Source organism: Hemicordylus capensis, chromosome 2 (genome assembly GCF_027244095.1).
Source record: "Hemicordylus capensis ecotype Gifberg chromosome 2, rHemCap1.1.pri, whole genome shotgun sequence".
Lineage (NCBI taxonomy): Eukaryota > Metazoa > Chordata > Lepidosauria > Squamata > Cordylidae > Hemicordylus > Hemicordylus capensis.
This window is the reverse complement of record NC_069658.1, coordinates 395355813-395377699: the sequence shown is the minus strand read 5'-3', so window position 1 is coordinate 395377699 and position 21887 is coordinate 395355813. Positions and strand designations below refer to the sequence as shown.

The window sequence follows — 21887 nt, the reverse complement described above, 5'->3', positions numbered from 1 at the left end:
TAATAAGTTTCTGGCCCCCAGAAGGAAAAAAGCTCTGTATCCAAAAGGTTAGCACAGGGCTTTGATTAAACAGATCCCAGAATTTCTAGTCATGCTGAAGGAGGGGAAGGTTACACAGCAATGAACGTGCAGAAGTTCTAAATATTTCCACGTTCTTCATGACAGCAATTAGGAGATTCTGCAAAAACTGTTCAAGAAAACCAGATTCCAGTGAGAAGAACAAAGCAGCAGGGTCCCAGCAACCCACACCGTGCCAGTGTCTTTACAGAATTGAATGAGGAAAGCTAAAAATAGGTTGTATATTTTTACTCTGGGCTCTCGGCTGTTCTCTTAGTAGTTACGACCGAGACAGTTTCCCTCCTGACTTCCAGCATCCTACCTCGTATTTGATCCCCCTTCAACAGCAAACTCTCCAAGGTCAATGGTGAGACATTTAGAGAATGCTCTGGAGAGGAAGAAACCTTGAAGGATTGCATTCACACATGCAGCCTAAGCCAGGCTAGGGCAACCCAGCCTGGGATGCTACTCTCAAATGAGAGCAGCCACTGCGCTCGTGATGTGGGATGTGGGGGGAGTCCTCCCACTCCCAACATCTCCCTCTGCTGCACCGCTGCTCGTGTGGGTGTGTGATGCGGCGGAGGGGAGGATGGCGGCTGCTTGTCTGTCAGGGGAAGTAGGTGAGCTCCTCTCTTCCCCACAGCCCACCCTCCCTCCCCAGCAAGGTTGTGTGCACAGCCTCTTGGTCTAAGGTGGTGGCAACTGGCAAGGAAGGTTTCAGTCTGACCATTCCAGGAGCCTTTTCATTACACGCACGTCAGGATGGATACCTTTTGACAAGCATTAATGGAAGACAGGGATGGGATGGCTGGCCCAGGGCTGGCAGCTTCTCAAAGCAGCTGTGAGAAAGCTCCTCCCTGGCTCTCTAAGATATCATTAGCAGGAGGAGCCAGCTGGCCTACAAACCAGGCAGGCTATTCTGGCAGGCTGTTAACCATTCAGATTCGACACAGAGCAGGATTGTAGTCGTCTAAAATGGAGGTGTTTTTTCACGCCATGCTTAAGAACCCAAGTCAAACTGACCGAGGCTGCTGTCCCAACCGGCAGAGCGCCAAGAACCAGCTACTGTGTAGCCAGGAGTGCTAGTTCCACTGATTTCAGGGAATTACCTCTAAATAGCTCCCATGCACTTTGCATGCAAGCGGCTCCCCTGGACCTCAGAGAATTTCAGCTGGTGACGCTTGTCATGCAAATGTGAGGAAAGCAGCACCTTCTGAAATTCCCTCTTCTGCACAACAGGTACAGCCTTCCTTTGCATCTGGTCGAGCCAGAAAACACAAATAGTGTGAAGGATTCTGCTAGGGATGTGCACAAACTGGTGCGGAGGCCCTGCTATGGACCTCCAAACCAGTTTGAAGGACTGGCAGTTCGGCCAGTTCAATGGCGGGGGTGTTACATTTAAGGAGCAGGGAGGGGGCTCTTACCCCCTCGGCTGCATTCCCCCTGCAAGTGCTGTGTTTAAAAACAGTCCCACTGGGCAGCAGCGTACCTCCTTGTCACCCCAGAGCATGTTGGACCAGAAGTGCCTGGGCACTTACCTCCTTGCCGTACCGGGCACTTCTGGTCCAATGCACACCATGGTGGCAGGGCGGTACACTGCCACCCCAGGGGACCATTTTTAAACACAGCGTTGGCAGGGGAAACCTGGGCAGGGGAAGAGCACTCTCCCTGCTCCTTAAAGGTTGGTGTCACACACACACACACACACACACACACACCGCTGTCGAACTGGCCACTGGCAGTTCTGTGCACATCCCTAGATTCTGCTTCTGTGCATGTGGTTTACATAAATGACTCCTAGGTGCTTCCAGACTAGAGAATGGAGCTTGATTGTTTAAGGACTGTCTGTCCCCATATAGGCCTGCCTATGCTCGTGAGGCCCTTTTCTGGGTTCATCCACCTGCTGAGGTCAGGTGATGGTGCCCAGTCAAAGGGCCTTCTCTGTGGTGGTACCTTCTCTGTGAAATGCTCTCCTTCATGCTGTAGAACTGGAGCCATTGTGCATGGTCTTTTAGCACAAGCAGGATGTTTTTATTCACCTAGACATTTTGATTCAGCATATATGTTTAGAATAAATAGACATTACATTGTTTTTTTGAACTACATTTATTTGTACTGGATCGTTTTGTCCTGTTTTGTGTTGAATGAATGGAATGAGCAACACTCATCACAAAGGACATTCCCACTCCTCCCCCCCACCCCCACCTGCCCCTTACAAGGCCCACTCGCTGGACAATTCAGAAATGCACTTACTTTTGCCACTGGTTAAATTCTGATTGTAGCCAACAGGGCTGAAATATTCAAATATGAAGACTGTGATAGCAACGACAGTGAGACACATCACAAACATCATCACCCACACGGCTGGACTGTAGGGTTCTAGAAGACAAGAAGAAGCCAGTGAACTCAGGGCACAGGACAAGTGAGGAACTACACATTTTTGTCTTCACACTCTAAGTCACAAACCAATCTCCTTGATGTAGAAATGATAAACTGATGGGCAGAGCAATCTGCAGTCTTTGGTTCAACGCCTACTGAATCCATCCGTCTATCTATCACATTTATAAACCACCACATATATATATATATAATCTGTGGGTGGTTTACAAATTAACATACAACTTTGAATACGCCTCCTCTGCAGCATCTCTTCCTATGTGACAATGGGCTGGTCTGCATATCGATTATGATAATAGGTACCAATACAGATTGGTTGCCATGTTGCTTGTGAACTGCCTCAGCACCAGTCCCAAGCAGCACGCTGGACTTACCCAACCCAGCTCATTTGGCATATATGTATTACAGAGCAGTACCCAAGAGGTGCTTGAAGAGTAAAACACTCGTGCTGCATTTCTGTAAACTTTCTGTAACCCTAACCCCTGCTAACTGAGCAAAGAGGCACCTTTCTAAAGTGGCGATTCTCTTTATATAGCAGACGGAGAGCAACTGCCTCTATCCATCCCTCGCACAGCATCCCTCCAGTGGCTGTTGCCAGTGTCTATCATGTTTCTTTTTTGTATTGTGAGCCCTATTGGGGACAGGGAGCCATTTTATTTTATTTTTTATTTATATCTGTGTAAACCGCTTTGGGAACATTTGTTGAAAGGCGGTATATAAGTATTTGTTGTATTCGTATTCCAGCATTGCACCATACCAACACTCAAATGACCCAATCTTGACAACAGAGCATTGAAGGAAATAAACATGAAACCCAAGACTTAGAAAATGACCTCCTTCAGCTGAAAAAAGGCTGTCTGTTCCAATTGTTTGTGTGTGCAGCAATGTTAGCAGGTGTTTGAGACGTGCCTAACACTCTCATCACTACTCCACAGAGCCAATTTTCACACTTTATATTGCAGTTGTGTTTGCTGCATGAGCACCAGTGTTTGTCGTTGTGGATGTATACCATATCCACAAATATACAGGGAATCTTTGTATTTTTGTATCCACAGGGAAGATACGGGTTAGTAAACACAAAGGGGGCATACGCAAAGAATCAAACCAAACCTACAGCAAAGTCTAGGTCAAACATTTATTTTTCCTGAACATGAACAGAACCTGAATTTAATTTGAAAGCCTCTGTTGAACTCAAACCGAAGAGAATCTAAAGAAAAGAAATTAGATTACAGGCTCAGAAAGAGACATCATGTACACACAGACACACACACACCCATACCCACACAGCCACACACTCTTCAGCCAGAACAAGTCATGAGCACATAAAACCAATATTGCAAGATGTTTTTCTATTCCCCACAGAGTCAAGACCTTCATTATACTTCTGCTATTTACAGAATTAAAAATACAAAATAGATTGATAGGACAAAAGAGACACACAACAATTTACAAAACAGGGAAATATATTCACTCACCAAAAGGCTACCTTGCTGAAAAACACTGAAAATGTGTGCAGGAAAAGGCAGGGAAAGAAGCAAGACATGGGCCCAGTATGTAGGACTGTCAATAACTTGTACTAGTCAAGAAAATAAAACTGAAACATTTTCAGGGACATTTAGGAAACCCAAGTCAAATTAAAAACAGTACAAGTGGATAGACTTCTATGATATTTTTAGTCTACTTTCCTTAAGGAAAGTAAGCTTATGAGATCACCCGACATTGAGAGAGAGAGAGAGAGAATGAGAGTGTGTGTGTGTGAACATTGCAGTGCCTGGACCAATATGAACTAAATTGGGCACAGTTGTAGGGACACAAAGGAACACCTCAATGGCATAGTTTTGATGATGTCATCCACCCCAATTCAAGATAGTGGACATGTAAACATTCGAGGCACAAGTCGGATAACTTGTGAACCGCCTAACCGATTTGAACCAAATTTGCTACAGCTGTAGGGACACATAAGGACACCTCAACAGCATAGCTAGCGATGATGTCATCCACCCAATTCAAGATGGTGGATGCATCTTGTGGCACAAGTGGGCTAACTTTGGTTGAGGCACAGGTGGGCTAACTTGTGGACTGCCTAGAGCAGGGATTCTCAGTGTTGGGTCCCCAGATGTTATTGGACTTCAGCTCCCATAATCCCCAGCCCCAGTGGCCTTTGGTTGGGGATTATGAGAGCTGAAGTCCAACAACATCTGGGGACCCAAGGTTGAGAATCCCTGGCCTAGAAGATTTGAACCAAATTTAATATAGTAATGAGTGACACATAGGGACACCTCAATGGTGTAGTCTGTGATAAGGTCATCCACTCCAATTCAGTATGGCAGACATGAACATTTAAAGCTGAAGTGGGCTAACTTGTGAAGATGGTAATTATCAGTTAAGATTATAGTGAAAGGAAAGTAGGCAGATTAGTTCTTACCAGAACAACTTGTTCAACAAGCACACCTGAAAGATTACTGTCTGCTTTTACCAGGAGAGAAGAGAGAACTAGGTAAACATGAAATACCGTCTCTGTGACAACAATTTGTTTGATTATATAAAGTGTTGACCTGGTTTATGGGTGTTCTTTCAAGAACAAAGATAATTCATGCTAACATACATTTGGAAGATTATTTTTAAAGTTCAGGTTATATTCAGACTGAAAAACTGATTCCAAGAGCTTTCCCCCCAGTGTCAAAAGTTTGTGAGATGGGAGTGTGTTCACAAAGCATTCAACCTGGAGTTCTGCCCTGTTCCTTTAAATCTACTGATTAAATGGGAGAGTTAGGGGTGTGCATGGACTGGTTGGGACGGGACGGTCTGAATTTTAACAGAATTAGGACTGAACCATGGGTATGCGAGCCGGTTTGTTCTAACCAATCGGCTAGGCCAGCCAGTTCGACAAACCACCTCGAACCAGTTTGAAGCAGTTCCCAATCGGACTGCTCAAATTGGCCCAGTCTGCAGTGGTCTGGTTCAATTACGAACCGGTTCTGCACATCCCTAGGGAGAGGCAGAAGCTGTAGCTTCTCTCACTCATGCTTTATCTAGGTTTTTTTTTCCCATCTGCCCCGCCTCCACCCACCATAGTGCACAAGACTCCAGGTATCCCACACAGCAGGTGGGGAACCAGGCAGGTGGTGATGGCCAAGGGATACACAGGTGGGAAAAGTTATGTTTCCCACCAAATCTGTAGTTTTAAAAGCATCAAGAGCAACAGGAAGCAAGGCCTGCTTATCTCACTGCCTGCTCCTGCCCTTCAGTCATTTCCAGTGGCCTCAGGAAGTATCATTGTGGGTGGGTGGAGCACAAACGGGACAATAGCTTGGGCCGAGGTTCCCTGCTTGCATGTACTGCAGTCTGCAGGGATGGGCTATGCTGACTCACCACATCTCATCTCCTAAATAAGAGCTGTATGGATGTGATCAAAACCGGGAGAAATCCATAGCGTCATCATGAGACATACATAAAAAGGGAGACAAGAAAACAGAGAGAAACACCAAGCAGTTGCTGGATGACAGCAGCAGACTGAGAGACAGAACTCCAGAATTAAAGGGCAGGCTGAAGGATGGGATTAATTCAGGCCCTCAAAATACGGCAACCGAGGCCCATTTGTCAGCTTGTCCTTCCCTGTCAGAGAGGACAGAAACTTTATCTGATGGCATCAGATGCATTTTCATTAGCATGTTGAGGCAGATGAGAGAGAGAGGAGATGGAGGAGCGAGAGGGAAAGTGAGGAACAAATACAACCACAAGAAGAGTCCCAAATTTCCACTGCACTTAAGTTTTGTCCCTCACACATCTGAAAACGTAATATTTAGATTGCTGAAAGGATCAAGTGGCTCCCTTCCGACATTTACATCCTCTTGTTTTTTCTTATTTTAATATTCTTAAAGCCTTTTTGTTTTGAAATGCTCCAAGATTTCTATTATTGCCTACAGGTCTTGGATAACCTGCTAACTGGTCAAAGAGGCACCTTTCAAAGCGGCGATTAGGGTTGCCAGGTCCAGATGGTGAAAAAGGTTGATATCCATCACCAAAAAAAGTGGAAAGAAAGGATGCTTTTCACCAAAAAAAAGTCTCCAAAAGGTCTCCACATTGCATCAAATTTGCCTAGGCTTATTGGTATTATATATGCAGATTTTGATAAAAATTGGATAATTTGAGAATAAATACAGCTCACCACTGTGAAGTTGATGACCAGGTGAGCTGTATGTCTGCTCATTCTGCTGTCTAAGTGCAGAGTTCTCAAGCCCGTAACCCTAAATTCATCTCCTGGTTAGGTTTGCCACACAGTCCTCTGTCCTCCTCCCCCATGGGTCACCCAGCCTGCTTTCCCCAGCCAGGCCAGCAACTTCACCTCTTGGCTGGAGGCCTGACAGCCAGTTAGCCCAGCCTCTTTGCATGCTGGCGCAGTGGTGTATGCATGATCTCCCACTGGCTTGCTGTTCTCCATGACTACAATCATTTATACGTGGCTTTTCAACAAGGTTTCACAATGGTTTTTAACAGAAGAATAAATGTTAGGATGCTCCCCTGTCCCCAAAGGGCTCACAATCTAAGAATAAATGCAAGGTAACACCAGCATCAGCCACTGAAGGAATGCTGTGCTGGGGCTGGATAGGGCCATTTACCCTCCCCATTATAAATAGAAGAGATCCACCACTTTAAAAGGTGCCTTAGCAAGGGTAGCTGCTAACTAAAGTTAGCTGGCTAACTGCTGACTTCTCACTGCCGCCACCATATGAAGGAAACAAGCTGGACCTGCCAGGCCCACTTATCCATGCTCCTGCATCATATGGTTCAGTAACCTGCCACTCTGGCTTCCCCATTGGATGGATGGTCACGAGGAAGGGGAAGGAGACAGAGAAGCCACACATGAGAGCAAAGTGTTTTGAGCAAACAAAATGTTCCAGCTTATCCCCAGAACTTCAGACACTACAACACATGCAAAAAAAGCTGTTTGGTCCCCAAAATAGTATCACCGAGCCGTGCCCGGGACAGGCAGCCAGCTGCGGCCTGACACTGTGATACGCAATGAGGAGAAGAAGAAAATCATGGTTGATGTCACCATCCCCTTTGAAAACTGGAAAGCAGCCATGACAGAGGCCAGAGAGAAGAAGCACCAGAAGTATGCCCCACTCACACAGGCACTCAGGGAGCGAGGCTATGAGGTCTCTGTCCACGCCTTGCTGGTCGGGGCCCTTGGGGGCTGGGACCCTGCCAACGAGCCAGTTCTGAGAGCCTGCGGTGTGGGCAAGCACTACGCCAAGCTCATGCGCAAACTGATGGTGTCTGATGCCGTCCGGTGGTCCCGAAACATCAACATAGAACACATCTCGGGACACTGCCAGTACCAGGAGCCAGTTCGCCCCCCTAACGTCCCGGGGGGGTGCTGGACCAGCCCGCTCCTCTAACCCAAGAGGGGAGGGTCCACTGAGCGCTCAAAGGAACGGCTTGCTCTCCTAAACCCAGAGGAGGGGAGCCACCCACAGCTTGCCCCGCTACGCCCACAGGGGGCAAGCCAAGCCACCACATCCAACAGGGGAACAGCTCGCCCTCCTAAAACCCAGAGGAGGGGAGCCACCTACGGCTTGCCCTGCTACACCCACGGAGGGCAAGCCACCACACACTCCACCCTACCTTGGTAGAGAGGAGCTCCACCAGAGCTGCGGACAAGCCCAGTGAGGTTTCTTTTTTCCCCTGCAGAAGGATGCCAGACCACCTGGAAACCCCCAGAGGACACCCTGGACGATGTGCCACCTCCCACCCACAAGTTGAGACCGGGTTCCCCCGCTCTCCTGGCTTGGACTCTATCCTGGACTCTGTCCAGATTCACATATGCGTGGAATCTAAGGAGGACTTGCATACATTGGCGATGCCTTGTAGCTCGCGACTAACTCAGATGGACACTTATTTTCTTATGGCTGTCTTGACCTGCATGTATGTATGTACGTATGTATGTAACCTCCCGCCTCGGGAACGTGATCTATAACATATCTGCATGCTAAATGAACCATGCCAGCGCAGTGGCTGACCACGCCAGGAACTCCTGCTGACAACACCCCTGGAGGACCCCCTGGACCTGGAGAAGACCCTCCGCCATCAAGGACCCATGCCCAGAGGCTGCAATTGGCAGAAGAAGACTGGCACGGCCCTGCTGGCCACACGCAAGGTGAGGCTGGGATCTGTCCCTCCCTTGGACCTTTTGGACATTCCTCTCACTGAACTCTTTTAACTGGACTCTACCCAAACCCGTAGGAACTTGCGTACAGTGCTATATTCTCTCTACCATTGCAACCACACATTCATTAGTACGCGGCTGTGTTTTATCGGGAAATTCTATTCACTGTAGCTTTTGTAAACCATATGTTAAACATTCTCTAATAAAAGTCAATCTATTTCTCCTAATGCCCCCCCCCAATATAATTTGGTCCCCAAAATAGTTGCATGTCCGGTATAAAAGTCCCTGCTTGGCAACTCGATGATTGGTGATTCTCTTCACATTAAGCAGGGGAAGACCAACTGGTCCTATTTAGCCCCAGCACAACATCCCTCCAGGGGCTGTTGCTGATGTCTACCTGGTGGTTCCTTTTAGACTGTGAGCTCTCTGAGAACGTTTTGTTCAAAAGTGGTATATAACTAGTAGTAGGAGGAGGACATAATCACTTCAGATTGCCAATTCAAAAAGGTAAAACAATGAATTAGCTCTACATCTGCTTTAGAGGACATTACTTTGGAGCTGAAGGACTGTGACACAAGAGGTAGCCACTGAGGTCATTCACACAACCCAAAGCTGGTTAGGACAAGGGTCCTACCCAGGTCTGGGAGCTGTGCATGCTCCTAATTTCCAGATGTGTGGGAACAAACAAGGTTGGAGGAGGGAGAAGTGGAATCAAGGTAGGAGAAAAAGCTTTTGGGCAGGACAGCCTTTCCTCCGACCTTGGCCAAATGCTGGGTATAAAAAGTGGGTAGGACAGTGCTGTCCTACCCAGCTTTTCCTCCTACCTTGTTTCCTCACAATCACTTCTCCCTCTTCCAGCCATGTTGTTTGCTCCCACACAACCAGAAATTGGGAGCACACACAGCTCCCAGACCTGGGTAGGACCCTTTTCCTACCCAGTTTTCGCTTGTGTGACTGACCTCACTATGTTTTCTGAGGGTGAGATGATCTGGAATATAGGACAGCCCTTTCCGCACCCCTCCAAATTTTATGTATTCCAGTTTTCCAAACAATTCCCATTCACAATTAACTAATGATATAAATTATATTTCTATCATTAAATTGTACAATATGCTATTGCTTTCATACCTTTATTCACGATAACAAACACAAAAATAAAACCATTAAGTTAATTATCCAAGGGGCAGTTGAATTTTAAAAGGGTCTTCCAGATCAGAGAGGTGCCCCTCTTGTTCCAATGATTTTTTTTTTAAAAAAATCTGATTCTTTAAATTTTCTGAATGGTTTTATATATAGATATAGATGTTTCTGAAGGGAGTAACATAAACACACATACTATACCACCAACTTTCTACCACTACCTCATGCTAGTTTCCCAACATGCATAGTTCTCCTTACTAGCGTACTCACACGGGGACTCCACTAAGAGCTATGGAAATACATAGGGTAGTACCTGTTCACTGCACAGTCAAACCTCCATATATCTGACAGAAAACATCAGCTTTCCCAATCCCTGCCAATCTGGCTTTTGTCCTGGATACTGTAGTGGGACAGTGTTTGCATCTTTGGCCAGTAATCTCCACCTAGAAATCAATTGGTAAAATTGTACCCTATCGGTTCTGTTGCTATCATATCTTTCAAGTGCATTTCATACTTGACAAACTCTGTGGGTACACTACTGATTTTCTCACTAGAAATACCAGTTGCTCATGTTCACTGAATCTTTGCCTGATTGCTGGGAGTGGATCAGGCAAATCTCCACTGCTCTCTATCCCACATGCTCTCAGAAAGCACTGCCTTTGTGTGAGAAGATCCCTCATGAGGTGTAACAGATTCCGCCCAGCTGTTAAACAAGCTTCTGTTTGAAATCCTAGACCAATCAATCATTTGCTGTGTCAAAAAGGCAACACAGCCGTACGTTTGAAGGATAGCACATCAAATATTTCTGGAGCATGACGGCATGATGCTAGATCCCCCGTGGTAGATGTAGCTCCCTCGCTTGGCAACATGCTGTGAGGTGCTAGCTTGCATAATGTTAACATGTGTGCCTGTTTTTAAACCAGCAAAGGATGGCAGGCAGGGCACATTCTTACACACAACTAGCCAGCATTTAATTAAATAGCTATGTGGAAAAGCTAACCTTTCATAGAAGGCTCTTGTATATGGATAGTTGTATATTATTCTTGTGACTTTTCTTATTAGTAGTATTCTTAAGAATTCCCTATGCTTCCATCATTGGGTATCTGCAATTCCAAAAACCTGATACGACCCCTCTTTTGAATGCAGTGATAATCTTGTGTCCAACTTGCATCACTGTTTATTTTAGTGCCTTAAGCTTTCAGCACAGATGATAGTTTATACCGGAGAAACGGGAGAAAGGAAGTGACAGTTTTTGTTTCACAACAGGAAGGAGGAGGGATAGGTCTAAAGAAGCCTGCTTGCCTTGGAGGGGCTGTCAGAGAAGCCAATGAGAAGTCTATGTCCTCACCTGGCACTGAGCAAATTATCTCTGAGGGAGCCCTGCAGAGCAGAAGTAAACGCATTGCTGGTGCAACCCTTCCTTGGAGGGGAATGAGAATTATATGATTTAAGGCACTGGAATCAGAGCTTCTGGTTTGCCCAGAACTCTCAAGTCTCAGAGGCTAAAATAAGAAAAGCCCTTTTCAAATGTAGAAACATCTGTCTGTAGAAACATCACATGCATAGGTGGTGTACAGGGTGAGAAACATGGCAACAGGTTTTGCCCTTGACTGAAGTACATCCATTTCAACATTTGAATAAACCTGCATGCATACAAATGTATATGTATAGGCACCGTGATCAAGAACCCTAAGGATGAGGTATACACTATATTATGACTAATGAGGGACATTGGACATTCAGCACTAGTCAGTTGAAGGGTTTTGTCAGACAGATTGCTAGCTAATTGGCCTATGACAAAAATGAAAGTTCAAGTGGCCAATCCATTTTAACATTCTTGATCCTACACAAAAGTTTAAAATGTAAGTGCTGCCTGCCACTTGGCATCTTTCCCAAACGACTCTTGGGATGTCACAATGTAATTGATGCATTTGGCAGCCGAAAGCAAGTTCAGCCACATGGATATGATGAGTAACTACCAGTCCGGTTGAATAATAAGAACAGCTCTGTTTGATCTGAGCAGCATGAAGTACTCTGTATACCACTGATGAAACTGCTCTGCAGAATTCCTTTTGTGTGGTTTACCTAATGTGTGTGGCTTAAGATCACCCACAGTAAGTCAGTGACAGAGATGACACAGAATGATGCTTTCCGCAGGACTGGGAATCTTAAGAGCTTTGTCATTTTTTAAAAAATCCAAAGGACGATGTTTTATTCTTTCTCTGGGCAATTTGTTCTATTGGCCAACACCAAAAGGTGGGTGAAACTCCACTGGAGAAGGGCAAGAATTTTTCAAAAGAAGGGAAAGGGACATTGAAGGGAAAGGGACATCAGAAAAATATAGGCTTTTAAACTTAATTTATGTCCCTGGGAAGCTATTAGAACAAACAATGAACCAATACATTTCTAAGTATCTACAGCATCACTGGATGATTACTAGTGATCAGCATGAATTTGTTAAGAACAAATCATACAACCTAACCTAGTTTCCTTCACTAATGGAATAAATTCTTGTGGTAGATAAGGGGAATGCAATTAATATCATATATCTTGACAACTCAGCCCCTTCTGAGCCCTGCTATCTTTACTTTCTGTTGGAAGGGGAATAGCATGCAACTGTGCCACTGATGATATCTCCTTGCTGCCAGCCTTCCTTAATACCCTTTCCCTTTAGTGTTACGATCTATATGACTTTTCTTGCCAATTTCCAAGGCAAACTGAAATATATCCTTTGAAATTCATTGTTATTTCACCTACTGCTAACCTTGGTCTTTCTTGTTCTTAATATCTCAGGTTATCACTTCATGATAAGTTCTCCCCAGTTCACCTGCAATTTCTTTCTCTCAGCCAGTTCTTCTGGATTTGTTTCAATCTGTCCAAAATAATTGAATGTCTAATTGTTTGTCCACATTTATATTGCAAAGGATTGTTTTCTATATATGTCAAGAACATTCTGGACATGTTCTGCTTAACTGTGTTAAGAGCTAAGCCAAAATTATGACAGTTTCACAATGTTGTTAGTAACACTGAAAAACTCTTCCCTTTCCAATTGTTTTTGGTCAAAAAAACCTTACAAAAATATTACCTGTTATTTAGAATGAGCTTTCTTGCTGTCACTCTTATTTGTCTTCATTTGCCCTTGGTGGCCAACATCCTAACACTGTGCACATGCAGCAGATGCTTTCCCACTTGTAAAGCATGAGTGCTTACATGCAAGGGCAATTGTCACTGATCTTCATTCCCCTGGAAGTGGTCTGTGCAATATAGAAATATGTCCCTAAGAGACATGTTTTTGCATTTGCATTGCATAGACTGCTTCCAGGGAAATGGGAGGTTGGTGAAAACTGCAACCCTGTATATATACCAATGCTTTAGAAGTGGGAATGCATCTGCTACACATGTGCTTCTTTTGGTTGCACATGCGTTCATTAGGATGTTGGCCAGGGATTGGCTATGTAGCCACTGTGCAATCACCTATGTAACTAAGTCAGGAAATCCTCATGTCCAATGGCCTTCCTATGTCCTCAGTGACATCACTGCATAGCAAAATCTCATTGGCAGTGTTGCAGTTTGATGTCAACCTGTTTGCTACATGATCCCCAATTGGCTGGAATCACACATAAGACTAATTTAGGGAGGAGAATGCAACGGGAGCCACCAAAAACTGCTGAGAAGTAACAGCAGCCAGGACAAACAGTGGCCAACATCCTCACTAGTAGTGTGGAGGTGCTGTGTGCAAAGTATTTAAGAATCCAGAGTCCTGTTTGCGTGGGCAGGAATAATGTTCATCTATCTCTCTTTCTCCCAGAAGTGCTCTAACACCCACAAATATGCCCCTAAGGGTTGTGCAGCCCTCAGGGACATATTTTGGCATGTTAAAGGGCGTTTCTGGGGGAAGAAGAGATAGGTGAAAATCACCCTCTACCCTCCACTCGAACAGTGAGTGCATGGATTGAATTTATTATGGTCATCGACCAGCAATCACCGGAACAGTGGGATTCTGGACTACTAAATGCTGTGGGGGCACTTTGCATATAGTACCTCCACACTGTTCATGAGGATGTTGGTCAATGACTCTAAACCAGGGGTGGGGAACCTTGGCCCTCCAGCTGTTCTTGAACTACAACTCCCATCATCCCCAGCCACAATTGTAGTTGTAGTTCAAAAACAGCTGGAGGGCCAAGGTCCCCCACTCCTGCTCTAAACAGTGGTGGTTTGTTTTTTTAAGGAAGTAAATATTCACACAAAGTGTTTTTTGCAAAATATTTCTGCCTCCCTAGAGTTTGCTATTTTCCACTTGAAAATTAAAACAGCCATAACTGTGTGTGAGTGCCTCAGATAGAAGATATCTAAAGTAGTTGAATCTCCTCCATTATGTGATCTGTACATGTGATCTGGAATTTTCTGAAAAGCGAGTCACGAGTCTTCTTGCTAAAGCCCAGTGCCCAACATTAGTTACATGTACACACCTCTTCAGCACTCTTGGCATTTGCTCATACCTAGAAAAGCAGAGGGCGAAACAGTCCCGTTGCTTCTGGCTACCATGACGCTGATGCCAGTCTCCACGAAGGGCACAGAGAAATCTACGATCTGTGAACGCTCTTCATTGATGGTGAGAGACCCAATAGCCATGTCTGCTCGCTTGTAATACACCTTGAGGAATTATTGGCAGAAAGAGAATATGAAAGGACATGAATAAATACACACACACACACACACACACACACACACCCCAAAACCACAAGAAGCACCCGCCTGCAACTGAGCAGAATTCCTTGTGCTGATTCTTCTTCTGCATCTCTTAGTAAATGGAGGGAACTTGGAACCTCTTCACATGAAAATACTACAGTGTTATCCTTTTTTAAAAACACACACACCAAAAACACCTCTTTGCACATCTGAAACCAGCATGTCCAGCCTAGCTGTCTCTCCAATATCCTAGCCTTCTGCATGTGTGGTGGCAACGGGACTAGAGTTATCTGTGTTGATTCCTATCCGCTCTATTTTAGGGAAGGCTGATTGCCACTTATCGTCATAGGCATGACTCAGCTCAGATTAATCTTAACCACAAATATTACTATAAATATACAGAGATGTGTGTGGCAATGTGCCAAATGCTGAATTCCAGGTAAATCTTGTGTGTGGCAGAGGAAGTACATGGTCACCTTGTCACAGGCTGAAGCACATATTTGAATGCCCCATACCAAAAAACCACCACCAAAAAACCACCATCCTGACATGGAAAACAGTATCTAGGGATATTGCTAGGCTAGGACCCTTTCCCCCTCTCACATGCTAATTTCCTATGTGCAAGTGTTTTTAAAAATAAATAGGGATGATGCTGTTATCTTTCCCCTTCCTTATCAGAAATATCATTTTGTCTTTAGCACTGCTCTGTCTGCTGTCTGCTTTAAGAACATCCTAGGCTGTCAGAAGAACATTCTCAGCTGTCAGATTATGCTTTGTTCCATTTTAGTAAGAAGAATTTACTGCTGCTTAATTCTACAAAGATTCTTTGGTCTCCCTACTACACACCCTAGTATTTGGGACATAACATAAGAATGGCCCTGCTGGATCAGGCCTGACGCCCATCTAGTCCAGCATCCTGTTTCACACAGTGGCCCAACAGATGCCTCTGAGAAGCCCAAAGGCAAGAGGTGAGGGCATGACCTCTCTCCTACTGTTACTCTCCTGCAACTGGTACTTAGAGGCATCTTGCCTCTGAGGCTGGAGGTGACCTATAGCCACCAACTAGTAGCCATTGATAGACCTGTCTTCCATTAATTTGTCCAAAGCCATTGAAGCTAGTGGCCATCACCACATCCTGTGGCAGAGAATTCCATAGATACACACATACACACACACTTGATCTTAGCCAAAAGGCCAAGAAGCAATAGATTAATTATGCACCGTGTGAAGAAGTACTTCATTCCCCCCCCCCCTAAATTTCCTGGCCTTCATTTTCATGAGATGACCCCTGATTATAGTGTTGTGAGAGAGGAAGAAAAAATTCCCTCTGTCCACTTTCTCTACACCATGCACGACCCCTATCATGTCTCCCCACAGTCATCTTTTTTCTAAACTAAAAATCCCCAGGTGTTGTAGCCTTGACTCATAAGGAAGGTGCAATAGGTGCCTGATCATCTTGGTTGCCTTCTTCTTAGTTGCGTGCTGTAGTGCAGAGCTCCGGAGTCTGGGACAACACATCCTGGCCTCTAGATATCCCACAATGCACCACACAACATGCACAATGCATTGGGGATTCCCCCAGGAGATGGGCACTTTAGGCACCTGTCTTGTGTCCATAGGGGCTGAACATAGCCCCAGCGAATACACAATCCTGGAGCCCAGGTTAAGGGCTCATGCGAGCTCTTAACCCTGGCTAAGAGCTGGGTTAGAACTGGGTTTAAAAGTAGGGTAGATGGCACTGACTTGCTGGGATCGGGCCTGATCCCATCAATTCTCCCTCGCAACCTAACCCAGGCTGGGCTTCAAAAGTTCAAAAGGGGTGGGGTGGAGTGGCTGTAGTCCATAAGAATACCATCTCCCTTACCAGGGCCCCTGTGAGACAGCTGACATTATTATAATAAATTATAATTATAAATAAATAAATAAATAAATAAATAAGAGAGAGAAATAGGGAATATATATCTCATATATATTCATTCATATATATATATAATTATAATTTTATTATAGATATAGATAGTCTCATTCAGATACTTTCAAATGTATCTGAATGTTCAGATACTTTTTCAGATACTTTAAAAATGCTTAGGAGATCATCCAATCCCTCACGGCATCCTATCCTCCCTTTCCTGCAGTGCTGCTTCAGATATGGGTAGCTCCAGGTCTTAACACTCATATCAGTTTCGGAGGATGAATACAACTGAAGGAAGCCCAAGCGGGTGCATGGCTGGGGGAGTCAGTCATGTGACTTGCAGTGGGCCCCCAGACAACTGTCTCCTCTTGCCTGACTATAGTTACGCCCCTGGGGAGTCTTCTACTGATCATATTCCACGGACAGTCCTCCCAATGGTGCAAGGGAAAGACTAGATCAGGCCCAGAATCGTGTTATGCTTCAGCTTGTGAAATTCAACACTTTTACTCCTTTGGCTTTCTTCTTCTTCCGCATCTCCCCTAAATCCAACCATATCCTTATCAGTAATGTTGCATATCCCTCTCACAACAAAAACTGTTTCTGCTGCTGCACCACATCACCGACACTTCCTGACTCTCCTGAAGACTTATTTCCTCTCTTGTGGAAAACTTTAATATGCTGAAACAGAAATCATTCCTGTTTTTGAAAATTGCTTAAATAATGAGCATTCCGTTAGAAGTCAGGGCTGTATGTCTAATACTCCCGGCTTGATGGCTGCCAAGCACCACCTTTGCTCTTAGGGACGCTTAGCCACATTTGCCTACACACTCTGGGTGCTTAGTGCTGCTCTGGTGACTCTCAGCCGCTTCCTGAGACACGTCTTCAGACAGCCAGTTCAGATGGATTTACAGGGCTCCTTCCCTGGGCAATGCAAAGCAGCTGGAGCACACTAAGGCTGATTCTGAAGTCACGGCTCAGTACAGCCAATCCATTTCCAATGCAGATCAGGTAAAACAGACTCTCCCTTGTTTATAAACACTAAACGGACGGAATTGTAGGAATGGATGCCACACAAACAGCAGGCACAGCTTCCTACACCCAAACATGCTTAACAGAGTCACCCGTTCTGTTCCATTCATAGAATGTCACAAGCACAGAGCAGCAGAGACCAAGGCAGGTCATCAGTTGCATGGAACAGAAGTTAAAACTCAACGCGAACTGGAGCAATGGACTTCAGGCCTATCCCCGCAGCTTGCAGAGAACAGGGATGGCTAGCAAGGGCATTTCTAGTTTCCAAACCCACCTTCCCTAGCCAGTGAGCTGCTGAGGGCAAGGACCAGTGATCTATGGGTGCTTCCCAGCCCCAGCTCCACATCCCTGACCAGCTCTAACCCAGCACAATGTTGCCGCACAGGTTTGAGTGCATGTGCATTCTCTTTGCTGAGGGCTGCAGGGAGTGGGCTTCCAGGGGCTCCTGGCCGGGGGTCTCCTCATGTGTTGCCGCACCACGGAGTCGCACTGTGGCAATACATGGTTTAAAAAATGGGGTTAGCGGAGCACTCGCTCCACTAACCCTGTTTAAGGGGAGGGTATTCAAGGGGATTATCCGCTTTGGGGAAACTGGGCTTGCCTGCGAGCCTGGTGGTTCCCACGATCCGTGGAAAGTGGGCTAAGCCCGCTTTTCACTGATCATGAGAATACCCTCAGTATGTTCATCCAAAACCAGTTAGATGAGGGAAGCCATCTCTACATTCAGAGGTTTTTACTCTGCTGCATACAAACAGAAAAGTTCCAGATCAGGGACTCTTTTGCACATGGAATGACTTCCCTATTTCTCTCATTATGGGGGATGCATGGATTTTCCTAAACAGCAGATCTTTAGGTTATCTGCCCCCTTACTTCACCAATCCCACCATTCTATCCCCTTACCTCACCAATCATGCCATTCCAGAATCCATCAACTATCTTCCCATGTTTCCCATTTGTCACCAAGTAGAGATCGTAGGAGAACTTCATTGTCTTGGCCAGTTTCTTTAGAATATCAATGCAGAAGCCTTTGCAGCAGAGCTTGGTATAGGGGTCCATTGGTTCATCTCCACTGTAAACATGATATTAAAGACATAGATAATATGCTGTTTAGTCCTTGCCATCCCCCACTAAGGTCATGCTAGGGCCATTCTGGTCCTAAGTGCTTGGAACCTACTCAGAGCAATGCTTCTGGCACCATTGTTCTGCTTCGGAGGGATTAATTGGCAAAGTCATTCAAATGTGGCCATCTTATATACCAGCTGGACTGCCTGTGCCCATCTAAACCTGCCCCGGCCTTAAACTGGGACACAGACACCTGGCTGTCTCCACTGGAGATGTGGCTGGCAGAAACCAGAGACAGGGGCTTCTCAGTGATGGTGTCCTAGTTTTCTAATACTCTCACTGGAGAGCTCTGGCAGACTCTCTCTCTTCCCACTTATAGGCAAGCTGTCAAAACCTGTTCTTCTTCAGACTGTCATTTGATGCGTAATTTTTCCTGCTGTCCCAGCTGCTTGTATTTGGAGGTATATCAACATAACAAACAAAAATTTGTTCTGTTTTAGTTGTGTTGCTGATGTTCTATTAGTTTTGCTCTTCTAGTAATCGCAAGTGGTTTCTGTGAGCCTCCCCTTATTGTTGAGAGCCACCCCGAGCAGGAGTGGAGGAGGGGCAGGGAATAAACATTTTAAATCAATAAAAATAAGTGTTTATCTTAAATATCTGTGCTTGTACACCTGCTTTGAATACATTTGCGTAGAAAGGCGGGACAGAGATGATGAGATGACTAAACTAAACACTGCTGTCAGCAGCGCCACTATTTTAGTAAAAGCACCGCAGAGCAGAGCACCCACCACAGCCCCCGATGGCACTGAACCACAGTGCACATCCCAAGCACAAGGTGCTTTGTTTCGGCATAAGGTATTCGCTTGCGAATGAGCCTGTAGAACTTCATCAGTGGCAATAAAGGCTGACATGCCTTCCTATGTTACTGATGTGCATTTCTTTGTGTGTGATGATGACCGTTGTAATGGACAACTACACATAGAAAGGCTCAGGCCCACTCCAGTTGCCAAGGACAATGCCCTAGCTGTGCTACTTGCACATGGTCAATGTAGCTGAGGCGTGGGATTGGGAATGTCAGAGGAAAAAAGAAACCAGTATCCAGACATGGTTCAGAATGGAGCTCCTAGCCCTACTCATCAGCTCGTAAGAAAAACAGCAGGCAGCTTGGCAGAGTGGCAGTGAAGCCCCATTTGCAAATGTCCTCCCCGCCCCCCGCCACTCCCTTGGGCATGCAGCCTTGATCTGTTTTCTTCAGGGAGGCCCTGGAAGTAACAGCCCATATGGCTGTGATGGTGCGTGCTCAGAGTTGACTGATTGAGGATAAAACACAAGGTAAGTCCAGAAGGAGCTTCAAGAGCATCAAGCTGCCAGGTGGAACGTAACTTATGGAGGAGTGGAAGGGATGCCTCTTAGCTCAGGGGAAAGAAGGCGGAGAGGAAGGGGTGTGCCTACCACAAGAGATAAAGGGGCTTGTATTGCTCTGGAACTTGCAAGGAACCATGGTAAGACTCCTGAATAGAGGACCCAATGACTGATCTGCCAAACAGTCATTAGGACATCCAGCAGCAGGAAGAAAAGCCACACCAGTAAGGACAGAGGATTGTCCTTACAATCCAGGTAGGGACAGGCAGGGGTAGGCAACATGGGGCTCTCCAGACGTTGCTGAACTACAACTTCTATCACCGACAGCCACAAATTATTACACCCAGGGATGATGGGAGTTGTAGTTCAGCAACATCTGGAGAGCCCCATCTTGCCTACCCCTGGATTAGGGCTTCCTGCGGCTACAGGACAGCATTTCGTACAATTCTGGCCATAAAAATAAAACACCCCCTAAAGCTCCACCTTAAAACTAGAGGTGCTCAAAATGTTGAATGGCTTGCTTTTCAAGACAATCTTGGAAGTCTCACTTTCTGGGAGCCATTTCACAAATCTGGGCCAGACGGTCAGGGTGCTGACCCTTCATCAGTTCTTGCTCTGCTGATCTTCCAGGGCCTTGCCTCCCCTCTGTTCAAAGGGCTCTAGAAATCCTGGGGCAGTGTGGAAGGAAAGGCCTGTTCCACTGCAGCTGCCAACACCAGCCACAAAACTTGCACAAAGGTCTTTAGGAGCTGAACACAATTGACTATGTGGTGCATGTAACACTTGGCTGGCCAGGCACTGACATCACCCTGTCCCCGATCTGAAACCCAGGAAAGCAAGTTAGGGAGTGGTGAAATTCTCCAGATCAGTGGCAACCAACCACTGGACTATACATTCTGTGGCAGAGCACCGGGCTTTATGTGCAGAAGGTCACAGGTTCAATCTCTGACCTCTCCAGCTAGAGGATCTCAGGGAGCAAGGCCGGGAAAGGCCTCTGCCTGCAGTCTTTAAAAGCTGTGGCCAGTCTGAGTAGGCAATATTGGACCAATAGTCTGGCTTAACTTCATAAGTTTATAATTGGCTTACCAAGCACAATGGCACCTCATTATCTGCGGGGGGTCTGTTCCCGCATATTACTGCGGGCAACGAAACTGCAGATAATGAGGCATTGAGTCTATGGGATTGCGGGGGTTGGGTTCCCAGATATTTAAAAAAAAAAAAAAAACCACGAAAAAAGTGTGAGCCCCAAAAGCAAAAATGGAAACCAAATAAAGTGCTCTACCATGCTCTGCGGGCCTTCAGAAGTCCAAGGATTCTCCCACCCACCCCCACCCCATGTCCCTGAAATTCCATTTTTATTTTTATTTCTAAACAAATGAGCCACAAAATGGCTCTTCTCCACAAAATGGTGGTCATTTCTGGCCAGCCCCGACCAGCGGATATGCGGAATTAATCCCTTTCCTGCCAGTTATCCCTCACGTATGCCAAGGTTGAGTGTTAATTATGCAACCGCGGAGACACAGAACCATGGATGCTGGATCTGCTTATAGCAAGGTCCACCTGTATATTATGGTAAGTTAGGACTTCTTTTATTTATGTTTAGATTTATGTCCTGCTCTTCCTCCAAGGAGCCCAGAGCAGTATACATGGCAATGTTAATCCTCACAACAATGCTGTGAGGTAAGTTAGGCTGAGAGATGAGTGACTGGCCCAGAGTTAACCAGTGGGTTTCATGGCTGAATGGGAATTTGAACTTGAATCATGGCTGAATGGAGATTTGAACCAGTCCTAGTCAAATACTCTAGCCAGTATGCCACACTGGCTCTCACACCAGATATCACACTTGATACATGGTTGCCTGTATTCCACTCATGGACTTCTGCAGCAGTAAGAAATCCCTTTTCTGGTGTGGGAGCATCCTGGTGGGCCCTCAGGACATCCTACCTTACAAAGCCTTCCACTCTGGTTTACCAGGAGGACAATCCTGTAAGAGCAACTCTCCTTAAAGCCAGTCTGATCAACTGCTCCCAACTACTGCCCCTCCTTGGAAGACAGTCTCAGAATCCCTGT

General features: G+C 45.7%; 1 protein-coding gene across 2 annotated transcripts in view; it reads right to left on the bottom strand.

Moving 5' to 3' along the window:
- The window catches only part of GRIN2C (glutamate ionotropic receptor NMDA type subunit 2C), a 123595-nt gene that overhangs the window by 17056 nt on the left and 84652 nt on the right, over positions 1 to 21887 (bottom strand). For both annotated transcript variants that reach the window (XM_053291083.1, XM_053291084.1), the window contains exons 6-8: positions 18294 to 18462; positions 14263 to 14416; positions 2311 to 2436 (exon numbers count right to left, since the gene is read on the bottom strand). In XM_053291083.1, coding sequence (XP_053147058.1) covers positions 2311 to 2436; positions 14263 to 14416; positions 18294 to 18462 — 449 coding nt within the window. The remainder of the gene's footprint in view (positions 1 to 2310; positions 2437 to 14262; positions 14417 to 18293; positions 18463 to 21887) is intronic.